Below are 27795 nucleotides of genomic sequence, written 5' to 3'. Positions count from 1 at the left end.
CGGCTGTCTGACCGAGAAGCTGCAGTAGCAGGCTTGTGGTAGGTAGTGTGCTAGTAGTGCAAGGCTACAGAAAGTAGGAAAATGACCGACAGTGACCTCAACGAAATGATGTGATAGTTCTTGTGTCTAGCCGTCGTATTTGGTGCCAAGATTTGCCACAGAATTAACAAATTAACGTGGCCTTCGTTCATAGTCTGTGTCGAACGTTTAGCAAGAGCTCGCCATTTATACGGGAAGCTTTTCCCTCCGGCGAAGGCTGATCACTGGTTTGCAGTCAGTCAACTAGCAACGTGCAAGCAATCTAGGTTAGCCAGTCAGTCAGATAGCTATAGCTATGGATAAAGCGAAATCAAAAATGGAGCAGAAGGGTTCTGGTGCATGCTATTCGAATGGATTGAAGACATTAAGGTCTCACTTTAGTGACAGCGGCTGCAACCCCCACAGCCCAAACGGCGGTTGCAGTACCAATGGAACTGACAGCTTCCACCATCTTTATTATGATCCAGAAACTAATGGTTCGCCTGCGAAGAGATGTCGACTCAGGAGACGAACGGAGTCGATTAAAAAGAACAGACCACGTAAGTGAATAAATTACCATGTTTTCCCATTGCAGACCAAGCACTAGGGTGTGTGTGTGCATAGTGTCATTGGGTCAATATGACATTTTATTTCTTGACAGGGAAACCCAACTAGTAACACGAGTATACTGCTGACACTCGTCCAGTGACTGTCAGTTTGTCTTTGCTGTTACTTTTGAGGTTAATTCATGTGCATTCACGGAAGACCTTTACAAGAATACTGATGCGAATAATTTTGCAAGATTACCACCACTTGCTACAATCTCCAGGACAGCGTTTTGACTGGCTGGAATGCTATGCATGGTGTCCTTGTCAATGGCGGAAGAGCAGTGTCAGTCGGTGACACTTAAAAAAAGTATTTCGCCTGTTTATCAGATAACGTAACATACTGATATGTCTTCGGTGTTTTGTTTTGAAGGTTGTTGCGTGAATAAGAAGAACCACCATGCCCTTTTGTTTTTGTGGAATCTGAGAGATTGTTCAGGACTTTCTGTGATTGGACAGCAGAGAGTCAGGAGGTGTGCTGAAATCACTTGTGTCAGAAAGGCTTGACTTGTTCCAGCCAATGAGGTGCCTGAGCTGGGCTGCGCGAGGCTGTGTTAAAGGGGGCAATGAACTACCTATTGTAAATATGCAGAATATCCCCCTTTCCTGCTACTTTCCCCTAAGTTAGTAACATAACCTGTGGATGCTCCTGAACACTTCACGGAAACTTCCCTGAGGCGAAAAACTACTTTTTATTGCCAGATTTAAGGATTTATTCATTAGAATTTACTACAGACTAAACACTGGGTAGTTTGGATCTACTGTAACATTGTTGGCTCACCTGAGCATCCCACAATGAAACTAATTAGCATCAAGAAACCAGGTAAGTCCTGCAAGATCAACTGTGTACAGGTGCCACATTCTTATCGCACCTGACAGCCAGCACACTTCAGTGGAATGCAGCTCAAATACACTTTGGTGATAAAAATGAGCTCTAGGGCATACAATATAGCTGAGTTAGTGTACAAGTGCATCTGTCGCTGTGTGTTGATACTGGAAACAACACCAAGCTTTGTGCAGAAGGATTTACAGTGACTTCTGTGCCTTGCCAATTTATTAATTTGCCCCAGCCTGTTCGCTGGGATTCCGTGTATTCATCTCCTAATTGTGTTGGGTTACTAGGAGTTAGCTGAGATGGAGGCTGCACAGTACTGTAGCCTACTTCCCGCTACTTCCATCAGGATTGGGTTGCACTGTTATTGTTCAATGCGCTTATTTTTTCTGATGCATTTCAGACCCGGCACCTGTCTGTCAGTAGCCTACATTACCCTTGGCACCTGTTTCATTCCAAGTGGACTTACATGAACTTGGTGTACTTGGAGGATATCAATGAAGAATATTTAGGCTTCTGGGATGGGGAAACATTTCTATTTTCTATGTCCAAATGTTTTTCGTTTTTCTTGTCTCACTTGCGTTGCCATACCTAGAGAAGGATCATATCAGATTGTACGTGCAATGTCCGTTCGCTTATTCAGTAATTAACATTGCTCAATTTGCACTTTTGAAATCGCACCCATCAGTTCAGCAGCTCTAGTGTGTAAAACAGCTCTGTCCGCTTCGCTTCGTTCTTACAACATGATGTTAAACATTCAGGCAAAGGTTGCATTCTTGTCACGGTGACCCCCATCTAAAGAATGAATTCTGCTGGTGAACTACAGTTAAGCCTGTCACGATATACGATAAGTCAATAAATCGGACGATAACTTTTTACAAGAACGATCACTTTTCTGGCCCCGATAAGTAACGATAAGTTATTTGCGTGATGTTTTGTTTTCCCTCTCTCCCTTTCTCTACCGTAGCCATAAGACTACTGATGGCGCGTTATAGGCCAACGCAGCGCAATGGCGCTTAAATGTTGGTGTAATTTTAAGTTTCAGTACAGTTCTGGTTGGAAAAAAGTGCATTGATCTGGCTACTTGCGTCTTTTAAATAGAACGCTGGTGTTCCCGCGCGTCGCTTATAAGCCTCGACAAAGAATCAGCGCTAGAGGAGCGCAATATTCTTCCAGTCTCGGTCAGCGCATCTGCAACGTTCCTCAGAGAGGGGAATGAACAGCTCCAACACGGAGGCAAATGTTCATTTTGAAACATGCGCAGCAACCCAATATCCACGACGAAGACGTGTTTGTGCAAACATGAAATAGTGGTGCCGTCGCGACAAACTTGCTCTGAGGCTGTTATTTTAAACCTCGCCGAGTTTCCACTATCATTTCAATGCGCCTCCTACCCCGACGTTCGTTGTCTGTTCTTTTTGTGATTTTCGCTATATTTCTTGTTTATTTAGACCTAACAATATGAGTAGGCAGTCCGCAAGCAAATCATGAAGATAAGATTTGTGGATTTAAATCTGTCAGGAGAATGTGAACGGTTGAGCGCGCTACAGGGGAAACAGAGGCGTGGCGACTCATAACTCATAAGAATCAATGTATGGGCGTTCATAAAGGACTTTAAAGTGCGCAGAATTGCAACTTCTTCCAGTCGAGGGTATCGGAGAGAGAGAGAGAGAGAGAGAGAGAGAGAGAGAGAGAGAGAGAGAGAGAGAGAGAGAGAGAGAGAGAGAGAGAGAGAGAGCTGGAACTTGCATCTGTTCATGCTCTTTTGCTTTTTGCTGATGTTGAAATGCCTTCAACAGGGCTGATTTGGGTTTTGACTGACAATTAGCCAGTAACAACGTGCATTTGTTTGAAATAAGCTGTAATAGCCTAATTTGTGAATTAACAATACCCCACCAGTAGGTTATTTTACATCACACCATGGATAGGCCTATAAGCCATTCAGTGTGCTTGAGAAAGATAAATAACAGAAAATGTTAAAGAAAGACTATATAACTTACCTTAATAATACATAGGCTACAAAAAAGCCTATTTAGAGTCTATTATGCTCCATGAGGATGTATTTAAAAACATATATATATCCCCCGCCGTGATGCTTTAAAAATGTGAAGGGGTGTAGTCACATTTTTATTGCATTTTTACGTCATTATATTGTTTGACACATTTCTTCTTGGAGCAGGCGTCAATCTTAATTATTTAAACCTCTGAGTCTGCTGGCCCAAATGTTACATTCAATGTTTCAAGAAGGAGGCCGCACCTTGCATAGCAGTGTTTTTTATTGCAAATTATATTGTTTGAAAATGGCGAGAGAGACAATATTATCGATTATCGCAATAATTTCTTGTTATCGTTATCGTCTGGCAAAAATTGTTATCGTGACAGGCCTAACTACAGTAAACTTTGGCTTGGTCTACCTCAGTAGTTGCGTATGTGTGCAGACAGGGACGGGCACACACAGAATCCCCAGCCGATTCCTCATGCTGCACCACACTTATGGAATTTGAGTGGACAAACACATTGAATAGAATGGGGATTAGATTTCGGGCCAAAGTGTTTTGTGTGTCCGGTTGGTTCGGTCTTTTCCTTCAACTTCTTTTTTTTCCTTCTTTAATCTCTCTCTCTCTCTCTCTCTCTCTCTCTCTCTCTCTCTCTCTCTCTCTCTCTCTCTCTCTCTCTCTCTCTCTGTCTCTCTCTCTCTCTCTCTCTCTCTCTCTCTCACTCTCTCTCTCAACCATTGTCCTCTCCCTAATTATGCGTTGGTTTCTTTGTTTTATGTGAACCTCCCGGTTTGGCCTGCTCCACCAACACCCTCTTCTCTCACACCCTCCATCCTGTCCAGTCCCATTCAGTTTACTCCAGTTTTTTGTGCTTCCCTCTTTCTGTCTTGTCCCTTGTAACATTTAAATATAAAAGTGATATTCTAAGATGAAACCGATCTTATTTCAGGCCATCTCGATTACTTTTAAGTTCTTTGAATAATTTAATGAAATGTGGAAAAAAATGGATTGAATTTGAATGATTCTCATCCCAGCCTTCCTAATACACCTCAGATGACTGGACCGCCTTCTCCACTGTGGCTGCTTTCAGTCAGTAAAAGGAGCATAGCATTCTGGGGTTATCAGACTTTTGGGTGTTGGTCATCGGTCCTCAGTGGACATTGCATAAGTACACCTGTGCAATTGTAAAACAAAGGCCAGATGATAGGTTGTTACTATTTCAGTGATAAGGTTTTACAGTACTGATATGAGACTGTTAACCAGATCATTGCCTTATAAAAGAAATAGGCCTTCCATGAGCCTTGTCAGGTGAACTTTAAAGTAGGGGTGGACGATATGACGATATGAAATCATGAATCGTGAAATCAAGTGAAAGATCGTCTTGAATCTGCCAAAGTGGAGAAAACGTATAGATCCTCTTGCAGTGAGGATGTTCACTATCAGTATTAGAGTGATGTCTACTTAGTGTTATTGTCTTCACTTTTATTCTTTAGATTATTGTATATCAATTGTGCACTTCATGATTGTCGTCATTGTGTGTTTACATTGAATTAATTGCTAATTATAAATTGCAAGAATATAAAATGCCTGTTTTTTTCTGTCTTTATTTTTTTGATGGAAGATAGTGATAGAAAATCGGAATCGAGATTTTATGTTAAAAAATCGTGATATGACATTTTTGCCATGTCACCCACCCCTACTTTAAAGTGTAGTGTGCATGCAACAAGACACATTGTGATGCATGTGATGTAAGTATCCCGTTTATCTATGCCATATCATATCACAAATTCAAGGGATGCGTTTTGCCATGCATCTTTACACATAACCACAGCCGAAGCATAGAGATCAGTAGCATTGTCGCTGCGTACGTGTCAACTATCTAAGCCCCCTGACTCGCCATCCAGTGGCCTGTTGCATGGCAATAATAGCCAGGTGGACTTGTCATTACTTCTATTGGAAAAGGTAATCCTAAATGGCGTCATCATCCTCCTTCATCTAACTCCTTTTCATCCTCTTCATTTCCTGTCGTTGCTCTCTTTTGCCTGGGTTTCCTCCCTCTCTCCCCATTTACACTTCCGCCCAGTCAGTCTGTTGCACATTCATGTCATAGGCTTAAGCAATTCCACGGTTCAGGTTATTGTTCCAGGTCGAGGCAGACATTACCAGGGAGCTAAGGTACATGGTTTAATCTTTGCCATGAAACAAGGAAATTACTTTTTTGTGGAATGAGGAAGAAACTACTTTCCTTGGATGTTGGCCCAGTGGGTGCGTGCGTGCGTGTGTGTTATGCCACTAAATGGTCAAACATTTGGTCTAGTCATCGTTCCTCAGCGTTTTCAGGCTGTGCTGTTAAGTTAAATGTGTTGCAACCTGCCTGTGCCTTAAAGGGACAGTTTGGTCAATTTCAACATGCAGTTGTAATGCTCACACTACCCTGGACTTGTCAGTGCCTGAGATTTTTTTTTCTTCTTCTTCAGCCGTTTCCGAGATCCTGGTCATTGTAATGGGGGCAGCTCTTTGTTTACATTTCAAAAAAACATTTTTATTTATTCCCAAAAACATCCAAAAGGTTGTAAAACATCAGCAGACAACTAGCAAACAGCAGTACCTTTTGGGAAAATATTTGGAGTTGGCCTATGTTTCATTTTTTAAAAATGTAAACAAACGCTGCCCCCATTAGAATTGCTCATATCTCGGAAAGGGCTGAGCCGAAAAATGTGGCATCACCAGGTACTGACAAGTCAAGGGTAGCGTGAGCAATACAACTGCATGTTGAAATTGACCAAACTGTCCCTTTAAGGCAAAAGTCAAGTCAAGTCAAGTCAAGTCAAGTCAAGTCAAGTCAAGTCAAGTTTATTGTCAATTTCTTTACATGCACTGGTCATACAAAGAATTTGAAATTGCGTTTCTTGCTCTCCCATGCAGACATAGACTAATCTAGGTAAGGACATAGACAGTATAGACATAGACAGTACTCATACATGGACATAGACAGTATGGACGTAGACATTGCTCATACAGACATTTAAAGTGCAAGACTGGACAACAGAAGACTTGTAGAGAACATACATTAAGAGGAGGTATTTTGTTGTGCTTTTTCTAAAAGTCCTTTATAGCGTTCTGACATAGTAATAGTAGCATTTGAAGAAATAAATAATTAAAAAAGGTTTTTATTAAATACACCAGCAGCAGTATGTGTGTGTGTGTGTGTGTGTGTGTGTGTGTGTGTGTGTGTGTGTGTGTGTGTGTGTGTGTGTGTGTGTGTGTGTGTGTGTGTGTGTGTGTGTGTGTGTGTGTGTGTGTTTAGTGCAGGTAGAAAGTGCGGTGTGCGTCTGTGTGTGTGTACCTGTGTATGTGTGTGTGTGTGTGTGTGTGTGTGTGTATGTGTGTGAGTATGAGTTGTGTGTCAGTGTGTGTATGTTTGGGTTTAGTGCAGAAAGTGCAGTGTGCTTGTGTGTGTGTGTGTGTGTGTGTGTGTGTGTGTGTGTGTGTGTGTGTGTGTGTGTGTGTGTGTGTGTGTGTGTGTGTGTGTGTGTGTGTGTGTGCATGTGTATGTTTTGAGTTAGTGCAGGTTGAAAGTTCAGTCACAGATGTAGTAGTGCAGGTGGAATGTTCAGTCGCAGATATGGTGGTGGGGATGAGGGGGGGGCGCGTTGTCAGTGGCCTGGCTGGCTAGAGGCTGACAGTGAAGGGAGAGTGGGTTGAGTGTTCAGTATCTTGATTGCTTGATGCATCGTGCTGCTTGCAAGCCTGGTGGTACGGGAACGGAGGCGCCTGTACCTCTTTCCAGAGGGCAGGAGGCTGAACAGTTTGTGTGCAGGGTGGCTTGTGTCTTTGATGATCATCAGTGCTTTTCGGGTGAGGCGTGCGGTGTAAATGTCCTGCAGGGAGGGGAGTGGCAGTTATTATCTGCTTATTACCTCACAGCTCCCTCAAATATTACAGTATTAAGCAAGATCAAACACAAACAGCAGCAATCACATTCTATAGTGCTTGTGTGGCACTTACAACAATGTTCAGCTCTTGACTGAAAGGGAAAGAGCTGTCAGACATTGAAGACAGACGGCTGGTCTGACGTCAGACATGGTTTTAAATGTATTGTTGTGAAGCTCTGGGTATTCCCCAGCTTACCCCTTTATGGTTCTTACTAATCTATAAAGCTGGTGCTGTTTACTTCCTAAAGGTCGGTGCTAAAAAAAAGGCTAACAAGCTGAGGGTTCCTGTTAATCTGACATTGGTGGATTGAAATAATTTATGGTCAGAAAATGTAGTTTTGCAATTTGATGTGTGTGTGTGTGTGTGTGTGTTTACGCACTGTGTGTAAACTGTGAGGGAACTATGAGACATTGTTGGATTGAAGTAAGTTACTATCTCCCCGCGACCCACCCCCTCAACGTTCCTGTGGTTTGGTATGGGCATGGGGGGCAGTCAGAAAGGGTTAATTTAATGAACTCACTCATGTTTCTGTCGCTGTTTCCACAGCGATCCCGTGCTTTGGCATGGACATCAGAGGCAGTCATAAAGTGAAATTAATCAATTCATATGTGTTCACACCTGTTCTCTCTTACACATCTAGCTAGCATTCTCCTGGTTCATCATGGACATCGGTGGCAGTCAGAAAGTGTAATTTATCCATTCATATTCATAATTAATTCACACCTGTTGCCTCTGACCCACCCCTCCTCTCCAGCGTTCCCGTGGTTCGGCATGGACATCGGGGGCACGCTGGTGAAGCTGGTGTACTTCGAGCCCAAGGACATCACGGCGGAGGAGGAGCAGGAGGAGGTGGAGAACCTGAAGAGCATCCGGCGCTACCTGACCTCCAACACGGCCTACGGCAAGACGGGCGTGCGCGACGTGCACCTGGAGCTGCGGGGGCTGACGCTGTGCGGCCGCACCGGCACGCTGCACTTCATCCGCTTCCCCACGCTGGCCATGCACCGCTTCATCCAGATGGGCAGGGACAAGAACTTCTCCAGCCTCCACACCACGCTCTGCGCCACCGGCGGAGGGGCCTACAAGTTCGAGAACGACTTCATGACGGTGGGTGGATGAGAGAGAGAGAGAGAGAGAGAGAGAGAGAGAGAGAGAGAGAGAGAGAGAGAGAGAGAGAGGAGAGAGAGAGAGAGAGAGAGAGAGAGAGAGAGAGAGAGAGAGAGAGAGAGAGAGAGAGAGAGAGAGAGAGAGAGAGAGAGAGAGAGAGAGAGAGAACCTTAATTATATTGTTTATAAAGTAAAGTAGTAATGACTCAAAATTCTTCCATGATGGTGGGTGGTGGCTTTTTTATTGTTCTTTTATTTATTTTTTTAAACATTAAAAATAAACATTTTCTGTGTATATTTAAGCAACCTCCACAAAGTTGATGAATAGGTATGTATGGGCGTAGCCATTATATAGACTCAAAAAGCCATGGAGGGCCGTGTGTGCTTGCCTCCATTTTGATGACAAAGTTTAAGGCAATATGCAGTAAACCAACAAACTTCTTTCTTTCTTTCTTTCTTTCTTTCTTTCTTTCTTTCTTTCTTACTTACTGTCTTTCTTTCGTTCTTTCTTTTTTTCTTTCTCTATATTCATCTCTCCCTCTCCACCTCTCTCCAATGCAGATGGCTGATCTGGAGTTGCTGAAGCTGGATGAGTTGGACTGCCTGATCCACGGGCTGCTGTACGTGGACTCGGTGGGCTTCAACGGCCACCCGGAGTGCTACTACTTCGAGAACCCCTCGGACACGCAGAACTGCGTCAAGCGGCCCTGCAGCCTGGACAACCCCTTCCCCATGCTGCTGGTCAACATTGGCTCGGGGGTCAGCATCCTGGCCGTCTACTCCAAGGACAACTACAAGAGGGTCACTGGAACCAGGTGATTAGTAGCAGTGGAGTGAGGGGGCTAATTAGGTCCTCATAACTTACGTACTGTACGCATATGTATGGAGTCAACATCGGATCAGGGTCAGCATCCTATCTGTATACTCCAGCAGTGAGGCGCCTTTTTCCATCGAAAGGCCATTTCAAATTTTATTAAGTCCTCCGAGGGCCATACTATGAACACAGACCTGGATTTCTGCTCTCGAGGCTTAAATTGAAGCCTTCAATAGGTCCCCTGAAAATATAACTTCATTTCTAAGATTGCTTTACAAAACATGTCATATTTCATGTGAAACTGCATAACATTGCAGGCCCTAAACAGCCCCTGGGTCCATGCTGCCCTACAATATCAGAACGCAGTATCTTGAAAATGGTCGAAAATGGGTTTAGACCGGAAATTGGCTTTAAAATGCCTTCTTTTTCTTGTGTTAAAAAATGTTGGTCCAACTTGGTCCCGTTTCAGAAAAAACGATAAAAACTGATTATACTGCGCTTTTTGGTTTTAGGAGGTTACGTCGTACTAGCCAAGAACGCAGTATAATGCGCATTATACTGCACTTCTCCATTGACACCGTGGTTTTGGTGTAGACAGTAATACCACAACAGAACGCAGTATAATTATTTTTCAGCTAAAAAGTAATGAGAATGTTGGTTTTTTTTGCTTTTTTCTTGTGTGCATAAATTTCCACCTTAAAAAAGTATGATATGGAAGTGTCATCACCACTTTACCTTCAACACAGTTGCGTGACCAGAAAGGAAACTTTAAAGCCATTTTTCTCAGTTTGCCATTTTGAATTATACTGCGTTCTGAAATTGTAGGGCAGCATAGGTTCTCAACCCATGGTATACTCTAGGTCAAAGCCAAGAGGCTCACTGGAACCAGGCGGTTAGTATTAGTGGGGTGAGGAGGCTGGTTAATTCATCACTATCTGGCCCACGTTGGAGGTTTGGCCAGGAATTTTAATGAACCTGTCTGTCAGAGAGTGTGTTTGTTTGCCCACAATGTGTGGTTGTTTTCTGTAAGGGAGCTAAGCACAACACGCCACGACACTGAGCCACTCTTGGGAAACACACACACACACACACACACACACACACACACACACACACACACACACACACACACACACACACACACACACACACACATACACACCTATGCGTCATGTAAAGGTCACTTGTACTGTGGTGTTGGCCAGGGGGCCAAAACCACAGGTGATCCCAAGTACCAAGAGTAATGTCCTTTTCCATTGAGTCAAGACAAACAAAACATACAACTCCTGTTCTTTTTCCAAACAGATTTGTTGCTGCAATTGTAAGGCCAGTTGTTTGGTCTCAGTAGTCTGTCTACCAAAATAGGTCACTGAAGTCTGATGAGTGACCGTGACCATGTGTGTATTTGGTGTATACAAAGGACACTTGTTGATTTTTGGCTTTGTGGCGGGTAAGAGAGCCAAACTCTATTTGTTTACACACAAAAAAAAACAAAAACAAGGTCCACTATTAGCGGTCACTTGAGCCAGGTGGGTGACCTTTGCAGTAGTTGACCCTCTGGATGCCAACAGGGGATCACTCACTGGTGACTGGGAGGGTGACAATGGCAGTGGCAGTGAGAGTGCCATAGGGAGGTTGTGAGTATTGTGTCACTGGGCTGCCCAGAAGACCTAAACTTGTACAATGGGAGGCCAACGGGGAATACAAAGGGGTCAGTCATCCTGGGCCCAGAACTGGGTCCTCAGTACATGATGTATTGAAATGGGGGCCCTTTGAGATGACTTTGTCCCAGGTCTGGCCAAAGCTGTCATCAGCTAGGGGTTTCAAAATCGTCAACCTTCAACCTTCAGTAGAAGCAGTTGGTCGCCAGAACTTATTACCATTAGGTCTTCTAGTAGTAGAGTGAGAGCTAAGCTATGCATATATACACACCAAAAATGCACAAAGAAAATCAGCACATTTCAGCACATTTTTTGTTTTGTTCGCTCAACATGGACATTGGAATATCTGACATAGCTTATCAGTGTGAAACAGTAGTTACCATACTTATACATTCCAACTGGGTATCATCTGATGTATCTGAACTTACAAAGTTAACGGAAATGAAACTTCTCTTACTCACTCTAGTCCCTCACCCTCGAAGCTTTGTGGCATGGAATATAACAAAATGTAGTATGCCCCAGTGTATGTAAAATTTAAATCGACAAAGTGGTGTTGAAATCACACGCGTAGTTGCAGAAGTTGGGGGGTCGGTCAAAAATAGGAGAAGCCTTGCCCTATATGGTCTTCCTTTACATCTTAAAAATAAATGACAGTCTGCATCACTGAAAAATGCTCCTGAATCTCGTGATATTAAAACAGTGTGAGCATTTATCAGTGTTGTGGAGGACCTTCATGCCTTTTCAGTGCAGGTGTTTTTGGTCCAGCACCTGTGACTACTGATATGCACACATTCTTTGTGTCTTTTGGACTTCATGTCCAACTCTTCACTAGCTGTAGTAATCTGACCTCTGCGTCTGCTCACCCCATTTCAGCAGGTTGACAGTGCAGAGGTGAGAGAGGTGAGAGGTAAAGATTATGTAATGGGCTTGCAGCTTGCCCAACATCACTCTTTGGAGTTTGTTTAACCCCTCGACTCAGCTGTCTTCTCACACATATGTTCTGTGTGTGTGTGTGTGTGTGTGTGTGTGTGTGTGTGTGTGTGTGTGTGTGTGTGTGTGTGTGTGTGTGTGTGTGTGTGTGTGTGTGTGTGTGTGTGTGGGTTGTCTGTGTGTGTGTGGGTTGTCTGTGTGTGTATATGCCTGTATCTTTTTGGCACTTGGTGTGCATGTATGTATGTGTGTGTGTGTATTTGAATGAGTGCGTGAACCCAAGTCGAGAGCACACTTGGCTGCTCTACATGTGAGCGGCAGGCGTTCTCGCTATGGTATGTTATTTTGTGATGGAACAGAACACAACACGGGACCGGTTTCCACAACGTGACAAGCTCTCTCTCTCTCTCTCTCTCTCTCTCTCTCTCTCTCTCTCTCTCTCTCTCTCCCCTGGCTAAATCAGTCTCCCACAGTTGGTCTGAAGCCACCAGAAATGTGACGTGGCTCTAAAATAGCGACGACCCTGGGCACGGAATTTCTGCCTGCCTGGTTGACTGACGTGTGTGTGTGTGTGTGTGTGTGTGTGTGTGTGTGTGTGTGTGTGTGTGTGTGTGTGTGTGTGTGTGTGTGTGTGTGTGTGTGTGTCTGTGTGTCTGTGTGTGTGTCTGTGTGTGTGTCTGTGTGTGTGTCTGTGTGTGTGTGTGTGTGAGAGCCTTGTGCCAAGCAAATACACAGTGGAGTCCTGCCGTAAAAGGGTTATGGGAGGGGGTTAGAGTAGGATGTTCCAAGCTCAGGTAACAGTTGCAGAACTGTGCTCACGGGACTTTGGGCATGTGCTTAAAGCAACACTGTGTAATTTTCCTGTTTAGTTACCCTACAGTTCAGAAGTGGAACTGCCTCAGAAAGAATTGCATAGAGGCAGCCTGCTCTTCCAAACTTAATTTGTGCTGTTACAGTCCATGGGCGGCAGCATAGCACCCCCAACCCCCCCGCCCACCCCCCCAAACGGTCTGTCATTCTCTCTGTCTCTGTCTGTCTCTCTTCTCTCTCCCTCACTCTGTGTATCTTCTTTCTTTCTATCTTTCTTACTGTCTTTCTTTCTTTCTTTCTTTCGTTTTCTCTCTCAGTCTCATATCTCTTCTATTGTCAAAGGAACAAGATGGTCTGTAAATAGATTGCAGTGCAGTAAATGTTTTCTCAGGTTTGATGAAATCTAGGATTCTTACTGATTTTCTCTTTTATATGTATTGTACAGTATGTGTTGGATATTGACATGTTTGTTGGGAAGTGGTGATGTGGGGAAGCCCTTTGCTCTGACAGATGGAGATTTGATCTTTTTTTTGGGTCAAGATTTAGCTTACATATTTTTGGATTGTGTTGTCCCATTTTTAAGGAGCTAATAAAATAAAGTGCTTTTAAAAATAATATTAAACCTCTCTCTCTCTCTCTCTCTCTCTTTCTTTCTCTGTCTCTCTCTCTCTCTCTTTCTCTCTCTCTCTCTCCTCCCCAGTCTGGGTGGTGGGACGTTCCTGGGTCTGTGCTGCCTGCTGACGGGGTGCGAGTCGTTTGAGGAGGCTTTGGAGATGGCCAGCAAGGGCGACAGCAAGAACGTGGACAAGCTGGTTAAAGACATCTACGGAGGAGACTACGAACGCTTCGGCCTGCAGGGCTCCGCCGTGGCCTCTAGGTGAGACTCAGGGTGCGTGCGTGCGTGCGTGCGTGCGTGCGTGCGTGCGTGCGTGCGTGCGTGCGTGCCATAATGACTACTTGTACAAGCACTTTGGGCTGCAGGGCTCTGCCGTATCGTCCAGGTAAAACTTGCTTGCTGTGCGTGCACTTGTTCATGTGTCTAGCCATGTCATTGTCCAAGGTTTATGGGTCACTGTGTGTGTATTTTCATGGCACAGTGACTGCAAACGTGCACAGCATAGTTGAGCTATTGTCATTCATCAGAATAAGATCTGAACTGGAGTCCTCGAAATCCAAGTATATCGTACATGTAAGCACGGTAAGAAATCGAGTTATTGGATAATGCATGTCATACTCCCGGCTGCAGACTCCTCTACTTGTAGGATTTATATAATATATGGAGGCTACTAGCTAAGCAAATGGATCTTAACATGTCCTTCCATCAGGAAGAACACACAGTTGCTGTGAAATTGTCGATCTCTCTACGCAGCAATCAGTTGTACTACCAACATTAATCACCTCAATAGCAGATTACTACTAGTGGTAACTGATAATGACAAGCACATTTTCATGCAAACAAGTCGATTTTTCTGCGCAAAGCAAGCAGCAAAATGCTCAGAGGTGCTCATTTCTCCCTTCTCCCTTCATTGCGATTCGCACAGCCGTCTTTAAAAAAATGATGAGAAGTAAAGAGCAGCATGGGCGCCCTTCCTCTCTCCATGTAATATGCACAAGCTCTTAGTTTTCATTGATAAAAAAGGCTTTGGTCATCGGTCATTTGGTAACTCTCATAAAGAAGAGTGGATGCAGAAGGGGAAGTGGCAAGCCAATAGTCTGACTAAGCTGTATACATGCCAGTATAGCTTGACTAAGAAGCACATTATCTGGCAAGATTTCTCAAACTCCAAGTCAGCTTGACTAAGGTGTATACATGTTTTTTTTAAAGGTTTAAACCTTGACTAGTCGCACTAAGTCAATTCTTTTCTGCACATACCCACTCTTTGTGTGTGTGTGTGCTTATTGGTCTGCATGGCTCAGTTATACTGTAGTCTTGGAGTGACAAGTACTGTGTGCGCACGTGTGTGTGCACGATTAGGTGTGAGGAATTGCATGTTTTGGATAGGTTTGTTTGAATGTTGGTGGTGTGAATGTTGCTGGGTGTGAGTTCAGCATTGGGTGTCATGCAGTTTCGGGGAGTGTGTGTGTCTCTGGTTTTTGCATATTCAATAATCTAGAAGATCCGCTTTCACCTGTTTCCAAAACGTGCTTCCTGAGAACTGGATATGCCCTCTAGTATGCAGCATAACACAGGAGTGTCTTGATGTACAGCTGAACAGTCTGCTTCTTTGGAAACCAGTCTCTTAGTGTAAAGGGGTCTGCCGGCCCACTCACTATTTACTGAAAAGAATCAACTACCGTACATCATGACAGCGTGGCTTGGACATTACCTTTACCATACCAAGTTACCTTAAAGGGACACTGTGCAGGAAATGGTCAAAAAAGGTACTGCAACTATGCTGCTCATTGAAACTAGGCTACCTATTGCCAAATTTGATCTTTACATGAAAGTTTACTAAGTAATAAAGAAATATTTTCTAGTTTGGTCCAAGTAGAGTAATTTTTGCAGCTAAAAATGGCTATTTTTGGAAATTCAAAATGGCGGACCATGGAGAAGATCCCCCTTTTCATGTATGAAAAGTGCAATTTTTCCAGTCATAATGAACACTTTGAATTTGATGGTGGTGGTAAATATTCATGAAAAAGGTAACATTAGTGAATGGGTAGCATGAATTCTGGAAATAAACAACTAAAAATCCCGCACAGTGTCCATTTAAAGATCTTCTTTCGTCATCATTTCATTAATATTGCTTCACCATTATTATTAGAAAAAAAATGTTCTGGCTGCTTTCAAGCCGTCTTTGTAGGCTAGTTAAAGACAAATGACAGGGTTTTCCGGTCTTTTTCATGCATATCCGTGACGCAAAACTGAACCATACCTGATTGGCTCCCTCCCCCTGTTCTGTGTGTGTCCGAGAATAGCAACCAGCTGATAGCCAGGCTAATCAAGGTTTCATGCCACCAGCTGCCATTTGTTTTGAAAACTTGTGGGGGAAAAGAAATACTCAACATGTCTTAAGAAATATAGCCAAACATCTGCGGACGTGCGTCAACCCAAATAAGCAACGCCTTTTCGACAAGACGGAAACTGTACAGCCTCTTCCCGATTTGCTCCATGCTCTGTATTGTTATGGTGAATGGGAAACACAGGGCTCGTTCAGGATGAAGCAGTGATGCTTTTGCTATGCAGCGCGTGCATTTTGCCAGTCTGATGCATTCTGGTTCAAACTGGCAAGGTGTGCAATAGCAAAAGCAGCACTGCTCCATCAAAGGCCACAGCCAGTGGAGGTTAACGCACCACTCTCAGGTGCAGCATTAAACTAGAGGTGACCCTCCATATTTCAAAAGGAGCGAGTAAAACTGGTTTTCAGTGGAAGAAGGTCTTAAAGTAACAGATTAAGACAGATTAAGTGTGGTGACAATAAGGTTGTAGCAAAGAAAGGTTTGAAGGTAGACCAAAACGTTGCAGTAAACCATGCAAATGTGAACAGTGTGCTTTCTATGCTTTAACGTTGGTGACCCAGGAGTTCCACTCCTACGCACCTGACCAAGGAGGTGTGCAAGAATTCTTCACTTAGTGACAATAAGGTTGTAACAGGTAAGAGGTTTTGCACACAAAGATTTAAATAAAAAGTCATAATGCGTAAATAATACATGGGTGTTTGGATTTGTCCCCTCCAACAACAAATGCTCAGGTCTTCATAATAGCAACAGGCCATGAAGAATGAATGGCTGGATTATAAAAGGAACAATTATGTCAACGCTGGTTGATTGCATGTTACTTACGGCCCAAACACACCCTACCATTCAAAAGTCACAATGTTGACTTTGGAAACCACTCGTGCATATGGTGGTGCAAAAATAGAGCTCTCTATGTGACGGAGAAGAAGCATTGTCTCTGAGTTATGAGTAGTGTCTTGTGTTGAAACCTTGACTCGCACGTGCAGAGGTGTCTGACTGCACCGTTGAAGAATGTCGTCCTGTGGTTATGCCCAATGCACGTGTAGTTACCAGGCCCTCAAGGACGGCTTGAAAGAAGGCAACCAGAAAGTTTTTTTTTTAAGCAAAACCGACGCATAATGCACTTAATAATAATGGTGAACACTGTAATATTAATGAAATGACGATGAAGGAAGATGTTTGATAATGCTAAGATCTATCAAGTAAGTAAGTAAGCTTATCGGTGTGCAGAAGAGCAAATCTTGAGTTTAAGAGAGTGACTCTGAAGTGGAGGTAAAAGTCATTCATCCTAACACATGGGACCTCAAGCAGACGTATTTTGGTTGCGTTCAACCTCTTCTCACCTTGTTATTTAGCTTTTAGTGGCTTGAATGGTGCAAGTTTGATGAGGGATGGAGTGACTGTGTGTGTGTGCGTGTGCGTGTGCGTGTGTGTGTGTGTGTGTGTCAGGGCTTAACACTAACACACGCCAGGTAGCCAAATGCGGGTGAAAGTCGGCGTTGGCTAGTAGATACGAAGGTTCACTAGCCATTCTGGCGGGTCCGTCACCATTCTAAATGATGAGGCACCGCATTTTGTAGTTTTTTTTCCCTCGGACCGTCTTTGCTACAAACGCAATGCAATGCGATTTCGCGAGCCTACAATACCCATGAAGCACCTGTGTCACATGTCACCTGTGTCTCACGCATGACAGGAATCTGATAGAGCTTGTGCGGCAGCGAGCTACCGGTCCGGCACATCAGCGCGCGTTTTGGAAATGTCACTGAAAACCTTCGCCTGAAAATAAAGTAGTGAAGTTCATCTCAACTGACCTGTTTTGGGATCTGTCATTAGTACAATGCATAGTAGTAGTGAACATTAAAATGACCAAGGCGAGAGGAGAACACCTCAGTCTTGTGAAAGTCTTGAGACTAATCAGCGCAGTGATAAGACAAGGACACATGCGGCATTAATAATGTTCGGTTTAAATCATTTTCTGATTTGCCTGTATGTCTTCATACCTTAATATTCCTCCATGTTTCTTGTGCCGTTGTTCCCGACTGTCAAACGGGGCTTAAACAACGTGCAGTAGTAGCCTTCCAGACCGCACAAAATCATGTCCCATGTCCCTTCGCATGTGCCCATCTTGCCTTGCGTCCGTTTATGTTTTAAACAACTCAATATTAAACGGAATGAAAGGAAGTCGTAACTCCTTCTGTAGTTACCGGCCGCATATGTGTGTGCCTTCTAGTGGATAGCCTAGCCTATTTTTATGAGAAAATATTCCAGAAGATGTGTTATTCCACATCCATGACCGAGGACATGCGAAGCTTGGCAATGACTTTGCACTATCTACTTTGCGCATCGAAAGTGCCCTTCAGATCAAAGACGGAAATATTTTGCTCTCATGTAGCTTACATTTGTGCCCTTCCACAACACTGTGCTTGGTGTTTCTGCACGGCTATGCACATCCTCAGATAAGTTCATCTGTTCTTATAGCATGCATGCATGCATGAACCAGTTAATAACAATTCTATTTATTAGGCCCTATATTATATTAGGCCTATATTATATTATATGATATTATATTATATGATATTATATTATATTATGTTATATTATCCTACATTACATTATTACAGCCTATTATATAATTAATTAAAGCTGCTATGATGGCGAAGAAAATTATGGCTAGTGAAAAGGCCCAATGGCTAGTGAGTCAGGAAAACCACTAGCCAAAATGGCTGGTAAGCGAAAAAGTTAGTGTAAAGCACTGGTGTGTGTGTGTGTGTGTGTGTGTGTGTGTGTGTGTGTGTTTGTTTGTTTGTCTCTATGGTACTGAATTTTCTTGTGTTTCCCGTGTTGTTTGTTGCGTTGCGTAGCTTTGGCCACATGATGAGTAAGGAGAAGAGGGAGAGCATCTCCAAGGAGGACCTGGCCCGGGCAACGCTGGTCACCATCACCAACAACATTGGCTCCATCGCACGCATGTGCGCCGTCAACGAGGTAATCCAGCCACCCCAATTACAGTAACCATGATCTTGTGGTCTTGTTGTAGCTTGGACCACATTCACTGGTGCGTTAGGGTAGGAGGGGGAGTTTGAAGCCCTGTCACAGCCACTGTAGCCTAGGGGCCTCCAGTGGTGGTCAAGCTGTACAGCTGTACAGATTTGTGCAGCATGCACAATCACAATGCATTCTGGTTAGAAATGACAATGCATGCTGGTTAGTCATTTCTAACCAGAATGCATTGAAATTTTGCTGTGCAGATTTGTGCAGCTTGCGCCATCACGAACATGCCTATTGAATTTATCCAGTTTCTTGTCTCATCGTGCTAAGCCTTGGTTGCCATGAAAAAAAGAGATCATAATCTCTAGGGGTGGTTTTGGTTTAGCTTCAGAATGAGTTGATTTTCTAATGATTGCCACTCCCCGTTTTTATTCCTGCTGTTGTGATGCTCAAAGCTGTCGCTGGTTTGTATGGCAAGCACACATTTCATTGCACATTAAGTACATGGGAAAATATGACTATTAGAATAGTATTTGCGCATCATGGATACTTTTTATCTTTTTTATTTAACGAGATAACAACAATATCGATCCTCCTGTCATTCTGCTTCAAAGGCCAACTTCCGATAAAACTCAGTTTTACTCACTCCTTTCGAAGATCGGACGGTCACCCCAAGTTAAACTCACTTGCAAGGCTCTCATAGCGGTGCGTCAACTCTCCTGGCTGTGTTTCCCGGTGTTTCCCAATTTACATAAATAATGCAGAGAAACGAGCGAATCACGAAAGCCTTTCTGTGTTTCGTCACGTCGAAAGAAGGCGTTGCCCACAAAGGTTTATATCGACCCATTTATCTAAAAACATGTCAAGTATTTTTTTTCTGCTTGTTTTCAAAACAAGCAACGTCTGGTGGCCCGAAACATAGCTTAGCTTAGCTATCAGCTGGTTGCTACTCTCAGGTACACACACAGCACAAAGCCTCATACATAAAGCCAGCTCACTCTGGTTGCTCCGTGCCTGCAGCTCGCCTAGGGGTCGCTGTCGAAAGAGCACAGCCCTGAATGGAGCCTGCACGCCTCCGTTGGCGCCCCTATAGTGCAGTACCACCCGGGGAAGTGGCGACTCTGTTTCCCATTACATTCTCTCCAAGAACTGGAGGACTGAGCCAATCAGAGACTAGTTTCTTCGAGAGCAGGAGGAGTGAGCCAATCAGAGACGCATTTCCACGAGAAACACGGAACACTCTCTCGTTTCTCCACAAGCCACCTTGCCAGCTTGCAAAAACGTCTTGAAACAAAGCAACCAGAACATTTTTTAAAACAGGACCAACGCGTAACACATTCAATAACAATTGGGAACACGGCAATATTAATTAAATTACGTTGAGAGGCCATCTTTAACATCATGCAAGTATGAATACAGGAGTGTACAGAGGTGAGCTGCTGCCCCCTTGTGGATGAATAATGTATGTGAAAGTGTGAAGTCCATCTACACACCGGTACTGTATATGTGTGATGTCTAGGCAACACATTGTGGTGGCCTTTGTACTATGCTTCTAGATGGTGTTCTGTGCGACTCCTTGCATCATCTAATATCATAACCACCTGAACACATTATGATGTGTGTGCAATGCATGCCAATACCATGCCAGACAACATTCCCCTTCTCAGAGATTGAGGTCAGTCATGATTGTCAGGCTTGGCCATATCATGGCTATATCAGACATGACGCAAGTTATTTTCTGAAGTGCCCATGTCATATCAAGTGCCATAACCACTCCAAACATAGGTTTTAGATTAGACATGCCTTTTTTTAGGTACATGTAATTCATTTATTATTATGCTGCTTACAAGCTTATTTTTTGTTTTCAAAACTGTAATTTTGGTTTGTCTTTGGTTTTCTTTGATTGGTTAAGAGAGGGAGCAAACATATCTCGATAATGTTACAGTTGAGAGAATGCTGTACAATGTCAGCTTCGTGGTAATTTGGTCGTAGCCAAATTTATTTGTAGCAAAAAGAGATGCTTTGGTTTTAAGGTGCCCATCAACTTGTGTGACCTACTGAAGGACTTGGAGTGTTCGATAGCCATCTTTACAGTCAGTTAAATATGGATGTTACTTAGTGTGAACTGGATGTTTCATATGAAAGTGAGTGCATGTTGGGGTGCTGGCTGCTGTTGTTAGAGGTGTTGTTAGGGGCTGTTGAGTGACGTTCAAGCAGGTTAGCTCTCTGAGACACATCAGAGACTTTGTAAAATGTTATATCCTTTAACATGGAAGCAGATTAGCTCTCTGTGATGGCAGAGAGAAAGAGAGAGAAAATGAAATATTTAGAAAACGTGTATATTGGTGGGAAAGCAGACTAGCTCTCTGTGCTCTGAGCTTCTCTACAGTGTTGCCTTGTGGCCTTGCGATCAAGCAGCATTGTACAGGGCTAACAGAGCGCTCAGAACGGCAGCCGCTCGCAAGCAGAGACGTCCCAAAGTGCTTCTCTGGAGAACACAAAGAGTACACAACACAGAGCACGCACACACTGTTTCAGTCTTGTGGTTATTTGATTATCTGATTATTTGCAAGGTAGTTTAGGTGTGTGTGTGTGCGTGCGTGCGTCTGTGTGTGTGTGCGTGTGTACTGTTGTGACAAGGTCACAGCTTGGTAGTCTTCCTGCCCTCTCCTCCAATCGTCTTTCGTCCTCTGACCTTCCTTTGCTGCCCCCTGTTGGACATCTTTATGTCTGTCCTTCCACATGGCATTTATTAATCCGTCTTTTCAATCTACAAGGATTTTGACACAGACGGTTTGCGGTGTGCATAATATAATTAAACATGCATTGCAATGAACATGTGGATTTGTATTGCACAATAGATATGATTTAAAATTCAGGTTATGGAATATAGATGCGTAATTGAATTTAAAGTCGTGATTTTGTCACTCTTTTGTCACCACCTGTTCCACAGAATGACAACTGACAGTAATTCTGGTCCTGCTGACAATGCAAATTACTCACTTTTGTGCTCTCAATTCTAGTGTCTCCATACACTTTCAGTGAATTTTGCAAGTCTCACAGCTCATTTTTAGTATAGCCAATTCATGTTAATAAACTTTACAGAGATTTTAAGTGTGTACACATTTTTGGGGACACCCTGTACACATAGGCACCATTATATTTAATAGTGCATATAAATAAAGGTAGGACACATGATGTACAAGGGATAAGCATGGTTGCTGATAGCCAAGGTCATAAACATTCAAGATATAACACCAGCCAAAAAAATCAGCTGAGATTCTCCGGAGTGGACAATGGACAATGTCACTTTCTCTTAGTGATGACTCAGCTTTCTTTCACATGGATGGCGTTGCATCACCACCGTATCTTATCTTGATGTTCACTTTATGTAACACTTTCACACTTGCTGGTAGTACACTGATAGGACTTATGAGCCCATAAAAGTGCTTGACATCGTGATATATATATTTTGTTTGTTTGTTTGTTTCTTTCCCCACCAGAAAATTGAGCGTGTGGTGTTTGTGGGCAACTTCCTGCGGATAAACACGGTGTCCACCAAGCTGTTGGCCTACGCCATGGACTTCTGGTCGAAGGGGCAGCTCAGGGCTCTGTTCTTGGAGCACGAGGTAAACGCTTCATTTGGAGCAGGGAGGTTTCATAGGGCTGAACTACAGACATACTGTAAATGCCCCTTTTCCACTGCAGGTTTTCTGGTAGGCGTACAGCTTGACATAGCGCAACTCGGCCGCCACTTTTTGCTTTTCGAATAGGCACGACACAGCTCAATCAGAAAGCAAAAAAACTGGCAGCCGAGTCGTGTTGTTTCGAGCTGTAGGCCTCAGCAGAAAGCCTGCAGTGGAAAAGAGGCATTAAGGGCCGTACACACACGTCACTAGTTACTTGCTCAGCGAATGAAGTCAATAGAATGTCAATGTGTTCCAGCGAGACGAGCAGGCGAGTAGGCGAGTACTGTACAAGCGATGCGTTGTGGGCGGATCCCGAGTTGAAAATATTTTAACTTCGAGCGAGGCGAGTAAGCGAGTAACCAATTGGAATGCAGTGTTCGGTACTTCTCGCGAACGCTCCTTGAGAGAGTGGAGAATAGGCGAGCAAGCGAGAAGCTAGTAATGTGTGTGTACATAGCTTTAGTGACTACAGTAAAGGTCTGTTTTTAGACCACGAGGTTACTATATACAGTATATATATATATATATATATATATATATATATATACACACACACACAACCCCCCCCCCCACACACACACACACACACACACACAGACACACACACACAATGTCTTTACATTATTACTTTTTTTTTTTTTTTTAACAATTGGGAAGTTGAGCTAGCCTCATGATGTGTTGTTTGCGTTTGCTCCACAGGGGTATTTCGGAGCGGTGGGGGCACTCCTGGAGCTGTTGAAGTCCTCCGAGGAAGTTTAAGGAGAAGGAGGAGAAGGAGAAGGCAATGGCAACGGCGGGAACTGCTGACCAGGCAAAAAGCTGCTGAATGGTTTTCCATACGGAATACTTGCACACAGGAAAAAATGGGAATTCTGGGATGGGGGGGATAGAGACTGGGAGTACTCTGAGAAGCCATGTAATTATTAATTCAAGTGTAAATATTTTAAACACTATTTCCCCCTTGCCCTCCCCTTCCATTGCTCCCTACTCCCACTTTTTCAAAGACACTTTTTAAAATAACTAACTTTTAAAGCCTTGCTCTCTATGTGAGGCACCTGAGATTTTGGGTTTGCTTCCCCTCTTCTTATGTGTGTTGTTTATTTGGTACCTGTTTGTAAATATTGATTTTGTGATTTTTTTTTTTGGAGTATTCCAGAAATGCCAAACCCTGCTGAGATGTTGAAGTGTTGGAACCCTAGTCAGCACACACACACACACACACACACACACACACACACACACACACACACACACACACACACACACACACACACACACACACACACACACACACACACACACACACACACACACACACACACACACACACACATACACACACACACTGCACTGAATGCCAGTAACAAAGGCCTTCCATCTCAAGGTACAATGTTTCACCCCCACTGGAGGCTTTTTTCTTTTTACCACAGTGCGGCGTCTCATACACAAGCATACAGGCTGACAAAGCTGCCAGTATAGTTTTGATATTTTTGTTTGTTTGCGTTTCTGTTATTTGGTTTCCATGTTTCGTCTTCCCGTCTTCTGTTAAGTTTTTAAGATGCGAGACCAGCAATGTCCGCACTCTGCTGAAAAGAAGTGATCTCACTGTGGCAGGAAGGGTCAGTTAGGATGTAGCCGCTTTTCATCTGAATACAAATGTACATGTGTACACTGACATGTACATGGCCATGTTCATGCATGGCATTTGAGTTTCGTGCTGGTTAGACTTATGTCAGGGAGTTGATGAATGGTAAAATCAGCAGGTCTCCCGCTAGGCTAGGATTTTGCTAGTTTCACAGAGAGACTTACTGTGAATGAGAGACCAGTTCTTCTACTATGCCTCTGGAAATGGTGTGGGACCAATGTATATGAGGGACATACGGTACACTGTATTAGGGTTGCCACCTCTGACAAAAAACAACAACCCAATCGAGCCACATTGCTCTTCATGCAGTGTCCAGGTGTCCAGGAAAATGTATTTTCCTCCAGGACAGACCATTAAAAACCCAGACAATCTGGTTAAACCGGGAGAGGTGGCAACACCACACACTGCATACAACATCCAGATTTTGCTATTATTGTCATGGACACAAGTGAGTGGTTTCCATAGCTACCCACAAAACCCGGAAGTGCTCTTTCCATTCTCACTCAGACTAATAGGCAGCAGGTCACCAGAGATTCTAAGAGAACAGTATCATATCAGGTCTCTGAGGTCACAGCATGACCGCAGCAAGCCCAGCACAGTTTAGGTGACAAGGGGGTTGTTTAAGTTACTAGGTACAAAATGCATGGCCTTGAGACCCTCTCGGACAGTCACTTGTAAACAAATCCAAGGAATTAATTCTTTGTGGAACTACAACATTCTTCCTGAGTACTTGTAGCAAATGAGATACGCTTTTCCTTCCACCTATCTCTTCCTCTCAGTCCAGTCTGCCTTGTCATCCTCCGTGATTATTGCTGGTTTACTGTCTCAACTGTCCCTGTACCTACTCCAGTTTTGTTTCCGCTACCATTTTTTTTTTGTTACCTTTTGTATTTATTTAGCAGCATTTACACTTCCATTGGCTCACAGGCCTTTCGTCGCCAGTTAGTGAGGGTCTTTAGTGTGGCTAACATGTGTAACAATGTACACCACCAGTATCTTTCAGCCCGTAGATATGAACCCTGGTGTGTTTAGCCTTTTGGGGTGGCCCAACCCCAGGCGCTGCCATCTTGGTCCGGTATCCTATGTTTTTCCATAGATGTTGTTACCGCCAGGATTATGTGCACATGGCCTTCACCAATGGATGGCAGCGTTATACTGTGTAAACATGGTGCCGAGCTGACCTGAGCCATTTGTTCCAATACAGTACAATGGAGTGGTTTCTATAGTATCATATCTATGGTTTCAACTGACACAACTTTGGCTCCATCCTTGGCTGCCAAACTGTATATCTGTTTGATCATCAAAACTTTGATGTTGATGTAATTGTGGCCATTAAGTATCTTTACTGTCATAGGTTATTTTATTTTTGTTTTGTTGTTTTTTGTTTTTTGTATGGTCCCTGGCCCTTTTTATGCTCCACCTCTGGTGTTGCCTTTCTGTGTTTGTGTTTTTCTTTGTGCTCTCTCTCTCTCTCTCTCTCTCTCTCTCTCTCTCTCTCTCCCTCTCTTTCTCCCTCCCTCCCTCTCTCTCTCGCTCTCGCTCGCTCTCTCCTAATCTCTGTATCTGTCCCCCTTTTTTTCAGTTGTCAGCCGTGTCCATGTCCATGTTAACCATGTCCAAACTCAAACACTAAACTGTGTGTGCCCATAAGACTGGGAATTTTTCTGGCCTTCTGTGTCATTTAACACAGGCAGCCTACTGATTTTAGCTTACACACACAGGATACTGACTTTCGTGTTCCTGTCAATAGGTTTTTGTGCAGAACAGAGCAAAGTCTACTGACGTTCACCCTTCCCAACTAACAAACAGGTTATGGTTGCCTTTTTATTTCTTTCATTTATCATATGTGCTGTACGTCTGCTTTTGGTTCTCTTTGAGTTTGTATCATTGTGACAGTGTTTGTGTACTGTTATGTTTTGCCTTTTTAAAAACTTGTATTTAATGCACATAATGTCAGTGGTTCGACCACAGAGCACAATATTATTGACATGAAGAAATTGGAAGTGTTTTTCAGCAGTTGGACACATGGACAACTGTCACATTATGGATATGAAAAAACACGCACACTGATCTGAATGATGAACTCTAGCGGAAAACACCTCATTCAGCTCTTGTGTTGGTTGTTGATGTCTGTTGGTCTGCTGCATGGTCACTGGGTAGAACTGGAACTCTCTGCTGGTCTACATGTGCACACTTTAAAGAGCTCAACAATCTTGTGTCCCTTCCTCGGTACCCCTATACTCCTTGGTGGAGTTGGCCTTTCTATGTAAGCAGTGTTTGCATGCATGCAGCCAGCAATGACTGCACCTGCTTTTGTAACTCTGCGTTGCATTCATTTGGATTTCATGTTCATTTCTAGGTGTTTACGTCATGTTTACGTCATGTTTTCAAGGCATATTCAGCAAGAATAGTTATGAACTACAGCTAGAGCGTTTGCTGCTGTTGTGTTTTTGAAAGATTGTGTGCGAGTAGCGCCACTGCCCTGTTCCATGTTGACTTCCTGGTGATGCTACTCATATGTGGATCTGAGTCTGTCTTTGGTGTTTGGTGTGTCATCATCACAACTAGCTTTTGGAATACAGTGGTGAAGTCGATTACACATTGATATCATCTTGGATCAGTATATTAATTCTAAAACTCTGCCGTTGAGTTTTAGGCCTTTTACACAGGCCAAGACGAGGGGAGTTACATAATCTATACAGACAAGTGAACTATGCAAGTATCAGAAAGCATAATGGTTTGTTCTTTGTTCTTTCTGATGGTGGGCTGCTCGAATGCCACTCTGTGACTCCCCTGAGGGTCTGAATAACAGATTTCAGTTGTCTCCAAAACGAGACTTCCTCACAGAGATTGGCAGAGTGTTTTAGTATGTTTTCAATTAAACGACTCTCGCTTCGGCCCAGAGGGAACATGTGGCCATTGGCATTGATAGGCGCTGTCACAACACAACAATTTCAGAGATGGCGATTTTTTGTACATTGCAAATGTTCTATAAACACCATTTATTTTCACAAAGTTACTTTTGGCCTTTGGAAAAGGGAGTGTGTGTGAATGTCTGAGTGTGTGAGAGAGAGACAACCTTTGTGTGTATGCTTGTGTCAAAGTGTTTTTTTTCTGTGCCGATGTTTTATTTGGACCTTGACCGTTTGTTTCATTTTGTCTTCAGGCTTTGTCTTCACATGCTTGCTATGCAGTCATACTCTTCTCTTATCCTTTGCTTATTTTTTTGGAAGTTGTTGATAACACTCTAACTGTGTGTTTTGTAACAATTGTGTGTCTGAAGGTTGCAAATTATGCACAGGCAAAGTCCCTTCTAGCGTGTCCAGGTGTTCTGCGTTCCATTGGAAGTAGAACTTGTTATTCCGGCTGTCCTAGGGGAGAACACGGTACTATCCCTTATTTCTGGAACCAATAGATCTATATCCTGTGTACCTGAATGTACAGATATTTTTGTAAATATCCTTCATCTATCAATCCTGCTGTCTACTAATCAGTGTTTCTGTGTGTGAACGCTTTCAGTTCTGGTGGTACTGTAAGGAAATACTGAAAATAACTGATCTGATGGGCACAGTATGCTTTGGATGTAAAAGAACATTAAAAAGAGACATATATTGTAAATTCCTGTTGTCTGGGTCTCTGTGTTGTTTGTTTAATTACTGTTTTTCAAAGGCCTTGGTGATTTTGTGACGGTGACCACCACCTTGATCAAAGATTATTTATTATGGCAATTGTTATTGCATTGTTAGATGTTCTATTAATTAAATAATTATTTACAGGAACAGATGTAGGGAGGGCATAGTCCTCG

At 43.4% G+C, this 27795-nt stretch overlaps 1 protein-coding gene across 2 annotated transcripts; it reads left to right on the top strand.

Moving 5' to 3' along the window:
• The first annotated feature begins 17 nt into the window (after positions 1-17).
• On the top strand, positions 18-27608 carry pank1a (pantothenate kinase 1a). 2 transcript variants are annotated; one of them, XM_063191610.1, is made up of 7 exons: positions 18-578; positions 8143-8495; positions 9057-9310; positions 13411-13587; positions 18530-18653; positions 22160-22285; positions 23045-27608. In XM_063191610.1, exons 1-7 carry the CDS (start codon positions 335-337, stop codon positions 23102-23104), a joined length of 1338 nt encoding a protein of 445 aa, XP_063047680.1. In that variant the 5' UTR covers positions 18-334; the 3' UTR covers positions 23105-27608. The 2 variants fall into 2 exon arrangements, with proteins under 2 accessions (XP_063047680.1, XP_063047681.1); XM_063191611.1 differs by lacking the exon at positions 18-578 and adding an exon at positions 1257-1446.
• Positions 27609-27795: the final 187 nt, after the last annotated feature.

The sequence above is a fragment of the Engraulis encrasicolus genome, chromosome 24, assembly GCF_034702125.1.
Source record: "Engraulis encrasicolus isolate BLACKSEA-1 chromosome 24, IST_EnEncr_1.0, whole genome shotgun sequence".
NCBI classification, from domain to species: Eukaryota; Metazoa; Chordata; class Actinopteri; order Clupeiformes; family Engraulidae; genus Engraulis; species Engraulis encrasicolus.
Note: the sequence above shows the minus strand (reverse complement) of the source record. Positions and strands in the feature narration are given on the sequence as shown.